This window comes from Rana temporaria, chromosome 4 (assembly GCF_905171775.1).
Source record: "Rana temporaria chromosome 4, aRanTem1.1, whole genome shotgun sequence".
Classification (NCBI taxonomy): domain Eukaryota; kingdom Metazoa; phylum Chordata; class Amphibia; order Anura; family Ranidae; genus Rana; species Rana temporaria.
Window position 1 is genome coordinate 123,650,057 of NC_053492.1, and position 8,624 is coordinate 123,658,680.

At 40.4% G+C, this 8,624-nt stretch overlaps 1 protein-coding gene across 1 annotated transcript; it reads left to right on the top strand.

Moving 5' to 3' along the window:
* Window positions 1-6,953: 6,953 nt before the first annotated feature.
* On the top strand, window positions 6,954-8,147 carry LOC120935320 (G-protein coupled receptor 55-like). The gene has a single exon (XM_040347451.1). It carries the CDS (start codon window positions 7,144-7,146, stop codon window positions 8,077-8,079), a length of 936 nt encoding a protein of 311 aa, XP_040203385.1. The 5' UTR covers window positions 6,954-7,143; the 3' UTR covers window positions 8,080-8,147.
* The last annotated feature ends 477 nt before the right edge of the window (window positions 8,148-8,624 follow it).

The following is an 8,624-nucleotide window of genomic DNA, read 5'->3' on the forward strand; positions in this document are numbered from 1 at the left end:
GTGATGTGGCAATCCACACCTGGTGGCAGGTGACATGGCAAGTAGCAATCCACACCTGGTGGCAGGTGACATGGCAAGTAGCAATCCGCACCTGGTGGCGGGTGACATGGGAAATAGCAATCTGCACCTGGTGGCAGGTGACATGGCAAGTAGCAATCTACACCTGGTGGAAGGTGACATGGCATCCCGCACCTGGTGGCAGGCGACGTGGCATCTCGCACCTGGTGGCAGGCGACGTGGCAATCCCCACCTGGTGGCAGATGACGTGGTAAGTGGCAATCCACATCTGGTGGCAAGGTGGCAAGCGACGTAGCAATCCACACCTGATGGCAGGTGTTGTGGCAATCCACATCTGGTGGCAGGTGACATGGCAATCCACACCTGGTGGCAGGTTACGTGGCAAGTGACAAACCGCATCTGTTGGCAGATTCTGCATTATGGTGAGTTTGAACCATTTCATTTCATATTACAATGCAATGACAGAAACAATGCACTTCAATCATCCCAACACCATATCAGTCATTGTTCTGTGATGATTGAAGCGCTAACACCAGCTATTTCCCCGACAAATTGCCCGCGAAAAGCTATGTAATAACCCAACCCCCCCCCCCGGGCCTTGGCCCGATTCTATGCCACAACATGGGTCCTCTGTGCCAAAAAGGTTGGGGACCACTGCTCTAGAAGATGCAGTACTGGGAGGTGAGTAGGGGGTAGAAACAAGTGATGGTGAGGTGGGTAGGGGGTAGAAACAAGTGATGGTGCTCGGAGGTGGGTAAGGGCGGAGACAAGAAGTGGCTCAGAAGGGGGAGTTCCTGCACCTATTTTCTGGGAGGAAAAGGCCTGATTACATGCATGTAATGGGAGGCCCTTGTCCAATAGTCTTTCCTTAGGAGCCTCCAATACCTATCATGTTGCCCACAGATGCTTCTCAGTAGATACTGTATTCCTGATCATTTGAAGATCACGTACAAAGTATATATATGTATATGATCCATCCATCATAATTCATCTGTTACCGCAGTCAGTTAAATAGAGGACTAGGTATCTGCACTAGCACACTGCTCCTTTCTTTTGAGAATAAACCCTTATGCCCCGTACACACAATCTGGCTTTTGCCCGGCCAAATCACATCGGAATTCCGACGGAATTCCATCGGAGAAAAATAGAACATGATCTATATCTAAACTACGACGGAATTCCTCGGAATATCCGATGAAAAAACTCAGATGGGGCTACACATGATCGGAATATGCGATGGAAAACATTCATCTGACTTTTTCCATTGGAAATTCCGATGATGTGTACAAGGCATTAGATTTTGGTTGGCACAACCTTTATCTAGTTATTGTGTGTTATTCCACCAGTGCTGCCGCCTTTCACTTGATTTTTTTGTTTTGATTATCTGAGCGCAGTTTTTCTTTTGTTTATTACATTTACTATAAATTACTTATGGCATCATTTATAAAACAAAATTGTAATTTTACCATTTTGGGGTCTATCCAGAAGCTAGCATACAACTGCATATACAGAATGTACTTTTTTGTATTTCTCTTTTTTTTTTGCAACCTCAGTTCTGAGAAACTTCTGCTTTACCTATATATACCCACAAATCCTTGCATATGTACAACCTCATTGCAGGAACAAGTTGAGCAAATGCTGAGATACAGGCCAAGACACACATATTAAATATTAAATAGCTGGCTGGCATGCACCGCAGTTTCGTACATACAGGGGAAGTGGTTACAAATGGTGAAATATGGCATTGAAGTCAAGGTACATTAATGCTCTCAACATTTCAGCTGCCTAACACTGCTTTTCCTTAGAGCCTGTATATGTAAGTTAAAAAAAAAAAGCCTTTGACTGGAGACTTCTGAAGGCAATTAATGTAAGTATAATGTTTTAAAAAATTCTAATAAGCTCTCAAGAATATATACTTTTTTATTTATGATGGACTTTATTGCTGGCCTAAAATAATATAAATAAGTGATTGTTTTTCAGACTTATTTTATTGACTGATTGCAAAACCAAGTTGTCTACTATCCTACAAAATAGCCAGTGCCTATTTTGTAGATACTTTGTTTTAGGTTCTGATTAGTTTATTAGTACAAGAGCTGGAAGACAGTTAATGCAGAGAGCATGTTAGATGCCCTCACAGTTTTATTATTGGTTTAATTTCCATTGTGCTGTTTAGTGTATATAACCATATTGGAAAAAAAAACCCGAGCTTGTATACTAGAAACTAAATACAAAGTTTGAATAGCTCACAGAAAAATGGCATTTACATTTATTAGTTGATTGTAAAATAAACCAAGGCCAACCACTTAAAAGTGTGGTTAGGTGGTGAACAGTGATGGCTAACACTTAGCAATTCTTAAAATGATTTGGATGCATTGGGAAAGTCACATAGTCAATGAAGGAATTTTTTTGAATTACAGTTTGTCAAGTTTGGGAATAATTGTGTTACCCCACTGAATATATAGTGGTTGGAAGATTTACTGTTTTTTTCTTATATCCCGTATTGTTTCCTGGTTATAGCTGTTGATTTTCTAAACCTTACTCATCTCTAGGCATGAGTGAAACTCGCTGTTTTTGTTGAATGAAGCAAAACTTTTTTTTTAAGGGCACAATGGGCTTTAAATGTCTCCTGATGGCAGTGTTGCCAACCATCCGTATTTTTACGGACAGTTCGTAAAAACGGGCACTTTTTTCCCCCGTTTGTAAATGTCCGTAGTTGCGGGAATGTACCAGTAAAAATAGCCGAGATTGGTTCGGCTTGGAACTGCGCATGGAGATTGGAGGCAGGGAGTGATTGGAGGCAGGGGGTGATGGTGGCTGCGGTGGCACCACAGAGGGGGGTGGAGGCAGGGAGCAATGGAGGCAGGGGGAGATTGGAGGCAGGGGGTGTAAGTGGCACTGCAGAGGGGGACGGTGGCACAGCAGAGGGTGGGGGAGATTGTGGCACCGCAGAGGGGGGTGAAGGCAGGGGGTGTTGGTGGCAGAGGGGGATGGAGGCAGGGGGTGATGTGACGAAATAATTTGCCCTTATATCGAAAATAACAAAAATATGCTTTTTTTACCTTAATATCTACCTTAAATCACATTGCTATTTGCCTAGCGTACTTGTTTGTAGCCTAAATACAGAAATTTGCACCTAAAAATGTAATTTAGTAACTTTTGTGAAATGCCAGTAAAAACGTGGCTGCGCCAGTAAATTTCGGGTGTCGTGCCAGTAAATTTCAATCTGGTAGGTTGGCAACACTGCCTGATGGTTACTTTAAATTAGCTACTTTATACTATCCAGGACCTGTTCTTGTTTAAAAAAACCCACCCTGCATTAGTTGGGAACATGACATTAAATATGGAGGAACATTAATGTTCTTCTCAAGAAAAACAGCCACACTGCTAAAAAATAAATACAATTGTATTAATGTTCAATATGCTAAAATCAAAGACATGTACTGAATATCAATCCTTACCCACATAACATTTGAAAACAGTAAATATATATTATTACAATATATAATCAATAATTATAGATTGCAACAACAATCATTTTTGCATATTTATAGAGAGTCATTTTTATAATATGTGTTTTTATGGGAGAGGGTTGTGTTATACGTCTTTCATTTCAGCATACTGAACATTACTCTTATATCTATTTTCCAGCATTGTGGTTATTTTTCATGAAAACGCATTCTGGTTGTATTTATATTAACATAAATACATGGTATCAGGAGAAATCTGAACACTTTATTATATTTATTGGGTAAGGTGAGGTACAGAAAATGTATTTGTATTTTTCTCAATTTTTTGTGTAATTAGACTTTTCTTTTACAGAAGTAAACAGGAAAAAAGAAATTTTACCATAAGAATACACAAATATTACTTGTATAATGTAGCTTTTTTAGTTCTGCGAAAAAAGAACATAAAAAATAAATAACAAAGAAAATAAAAACACAAATTAAATGAAACACTTGAAAAGGTTTCCTTAAAATAATTGTAAGGGATTTTTTTTTTAAAATAACAAACATGTCAGGCTTTGTGCAATGGCTTTGCACAGAGTAGTCTTGTTACTCCTCCTCTCGCGTCCCCCACCGACGCTCTAAGCCCCTCCCCCTTGCCAAGGGCCCCAATAGCAAGCCACTCCCGAGCTGGCTCTCTGTGTCCCTAAGACAAAGAGAACATGGCTCAGCCCCACTGCTGCTGCCGCCTCACTGGTTGTGATTGATAGCAGCGGGAGCCAATGGCTTCTGCTGCTGCATATCAGCCAATCAGTAGGGAGAGGCCCGGGAGAGCCTTGGATCTCGTGCACATTGCTGGATTGGGTTTAGGTAAGTATTGAGGGGGGCAGCGGTTTTGAAAAGGTGCTTGCAGAAACGCAGGCACAGCAGCTCATTCATTTGAATGGCCTGCCATGCCCACGCAAAAGCTGCCTGTAAAAACACATATGTGTGAACCTAGCGTCAGGAAACAATCTTTTTTTAATACAATTTTCCTTGGTAGTCTGCATGGTAAAATGTGAAAATAATTCAGGTGTAATTTCACAATCAGTAAGTTCACAGGAGAAATCAATTTCTTCTACATCACTTTGCTTATACCTACTCAATACATAGCATCTTTAAATGTGTGATTGTATACTATTTACTAACTGTCCAAACATGTAATGTCATGAACGCCATAGTCTGCTTATACTGCACATGAATGACAGCTTTGTTTATCATTGTGATAAAAGGAGATGGTAAATCAAGTTTTAACACATGTGGAAATGCTAAATGAGTAAACCTGATATGGAAACTTTCACATACAAATAAAGCTTTAGGAACAGACTCATTGAGTGGAATTCAAGTCTAAATTTTTTCATTCAGCCAGCAGAAAAAATAATAATTTCCCCCTCCACACATTTGAGGTGGATACAGGATTTCTCCCCACTGAGACATTGTATTCCGACAGTGGGATTCCCTCGCCGTTAGAATACACCAATCAGCCCTGCAGAAGATTGTTATGCGCTGATTAAAGCAACATTTTCCAACAAGCCAGATCATGAGAAGTCAGTCAATAGATCAACTTCTCATTAACGAGAATGGCCATAGATGGATCGAACTGTGACTGATTCCTGCTGAACTGGCCAAATTTTGATCCATGTATGACCAACTTAATGCTAACTAGTCTTACAAATGAGCGGTGGCTGCAGGGGAGAGGAGTGAGTGCCAACAATGGCTGGGCCATGGGAGCCTATGGGTGGCTTTTTTACACAGGGTAGGCAGGATAGGTAGGAGAAGGAGGGGCGGGGACACTTTAAGATTAGTTAGTGTTAGGCTTAAATTCCACTTTCAAGAGCTTAATAATCCCCAAATCTTTCTGAGAAAACATTTTGTGAAACTTTACGTAGGTTCTGAATTTCTGCATATGTGGCTCCTAAAACATAGTCCGATCATAAAATCATAAAAGTTCACAATTTTTTCCTAAACAAAACCTCAGGAATGACTGCCCATAAATTTACCTGCACCACATGCTTAATTTATCATTGATCCATGGAAAATAAAAGAAAAAGTGGGGAGATGTTTCAGGTGCCACTAAACAACATTTAGTTGAACATTTATATATAACCTAATTTTTATTTATGAAAATATATTTCATATTAAAACCACCTTAAATATAGTAAGAAAGATACATAACTTAGACATTAACCCTTTCATTACAGAAGATAGTAATTTCTTCAGATTTTGCAAGCGCTTATCTACCCAACACTACCAGTCCACTGCGCCAGGTATAAATACATACATAATAACATGAAGGCACAATCCTCTGGGCTGTATAGTTGACAATTCCATCCCTGTGGTGCCATAATGTACTATGAACGGGCGGCCTACTGCCTGCTACCGGGCTAAGGGCACACACATGCTTGCCCCCCTTGCCGTCACCCGCTGTGATAGTACACTTAGGGAGCCTGCCAGCAAGTCCCAACCAATGATTCATGCCCCAAGACCTGCTGATCGGCTGTGTACCATCACAGCCCAGAGCTTTGTGTTGACAATTAACACAGAGCTCTGTACAGAGGTAACGGTCTCTCTGTTTCTCATCTCTGCAAAGCAGATGAGAAACTTAGAGATTTGTTAGTAAAAGCAAAACACTTTATACATATTGCACATAGTTAGGCACACATTTAGCCACTTAATCACCCTAGATGTTAACCCCTTCCCAGCCAGTGTCATTAGTACAGTGATAGTATTAGTACTGATTACTGATTACTGATTACTGTATTAATGTCACTGGTAATGTCAGTAACTCAGTTCACTTCAGTGTCAGTTAGTGTCAGATTGCCCACAGCACTATCGCAGTCCCATTATAAGTTGCTGATCACCGCAATTAGTGGTATAAAAAAAATTCCAGTATATATACAGTACCATAGTTTGTAGGCACTATAACTTTCATGTAAACCAATTATTGGATATGTTTTGTAGCAGAAATTAAAAGAGCGCAGCGCTAAATAGCAAAAAATGTCATGGGCATGAAGGGGGTAAAATCTTCCAGAGCTCACGTGGTTAGCTTCATCAGGAAACTGTGAAGCCTCTTATACATAAACCTTTTATACAAATGTATGCATGCAGATACGAATCCCACAAGGAGGGACCATGACCCCAGCATCCAATGGAAAGTCATACAGCGAGAGATAAATGCACCCCCATAATAAAAATAAAGAAGGGGATTGGGGTGATGAAGCACCTGAGGCTCATCCAGAGGCCGACAATCTTGTTGTCGTAAATTGATTAGTTCCCCTATCAAGTGAGGTTCATCATGTACATATAGAATAAAGATCATGACATCCGTCAGATTGTCAGCCTCTGGATGAGTCTCGGGTACTTCACTGGTTATTAAAAGTGGTAACGTGTCCTTGCAAAGCTAAAATAGCAATCCCAGGTGTTCCTAATAGAAAAAATGGTAGGTAAAAGGTCTCAAAATTGATATATTTGGTTGAGTCTACTTTAAATTAAAGTTTTAGATTTGCCCCTGGAATTATCATAGTAAATGTAATTTAATCTTGGCTGTAGACTTTTCCAGGAAAAAAATTTATAAAAGAATAGCTGGGATTGTGTGGTGAGAAAAGTAAAACAAAATCTTAAATTGTCTTGTGTTAACAGAATAATGAACGTGAGCAAAGACAGCTGCCCATATTTGAATACTTCTTCAATACTGGACCCTATTCAAATGGTGATCTATATTCCCACATTTATCCTGGGCTTCACACTCAACTCATTCGCTCTGTGGATCTTCTGTTGTTCCATGAAAAAATACACAGAAGCTTCGATATATTTGATGAATCTGACAATCCTGGATCTCTTTCTTGTTCTGTCTTTACCTATAAAAATACACTTCTCCCAAGATAAAATCAAGGTGAACAGTCATCTGTGTGGCTTCCTACAATCCCTCTACTTTACGAATATGTATGGCAGCATCTACACAATTACGTTCATCAGCTTGGACAGATACATAGCCATTATGCATCCTTTCTGGACCAGGGTTCTACGCTCACCCAAAAAGACCATAATAATATGTGTCATTATATGGGTCTTTGTGTGGAGTGTGTCCTTATTCACATTTTTTAACAAAGAAAAATCGGAAAATGTTAAATGCTTTCATAACATGTCTGACGACATTTGGAGTCCTAACATAATAATACCTCTGGAAATGTTTGGATTTGTGATCCCTATGACCATCATGTTGTATTGTTCTATTCAGATCATCAGGACACTACTGGTCCCCATTTCTTCCTCAGTAGAGTCTGAAGAATCCAAGGCTGTTATTGTACGCATAATCATCTGTAATCTGGTGGTGTTTGTGATTTGCTTCAGCTTTACTCATATTGGCATCTTCTTGCAGTTTCTGGCTCGAAGACAGATCATTTCAGACTGCACAGTGAGAAAACACATTAGCATTTTTCTGCAGGTGACACTCTGTATATCTAACATTAACTGCTGCCTTGATGCCCTTTGCTACTATTTTGCAGTAAAAGAATTCCGTGCCAAACTTAAATATAAGCCAAGTGTGATACAGGTGGAAAATGTTAACACTTATGTCTAGACCAGTGATCTCCAAACTGTGGCCCGGGGGCCAGATGCGGCCCTTTGATTGCTTTTATTCAGCCCTTGGGGCACTATTTCATTCACTGATACAAACAATGGGGCATAGTTTCTCCTACTGACACCAACAATGGGGCCCAATGACACCACAAAGGGGCCCAATGACATCAACAATGGGTCACAATTCTTCCCAATGACACCAACAATGGGACACAATTCCTCACAATGACACCAACGATAGGGCACAATTCCTCACAATGACACCAAGTATGGGGCATAGTTTTTCTCAAAGACACCAACAACAGGACCCAATGACGGGGCACAATTACTCCCACTGAAACAAACAATGGGGCGTTAATTTTTCCCACTAATGTCGGGACCTTTTCGACTCCCACTGACCACTGTCTGGTCCTTGTAAACTCTGAAGGACAGTAAACTGGCCCTTTGCTTAGAAAGTTTGGAGACCACTGGTCTAGACGAAAGTATAAGGACAAATTCATGGTTGAGGGATGGGGGTGCTCCCCCACACCTATATGGAGTGGTGAA

Coding starts and splice junctions, on each gene's coding strand:
- LOC120935320 (XM_040347451.1), top strand. CDS start 7,144: ATGAACGTGAGCAAAGACAGCTGCCCATATTTGAATACTTCTTCAATA.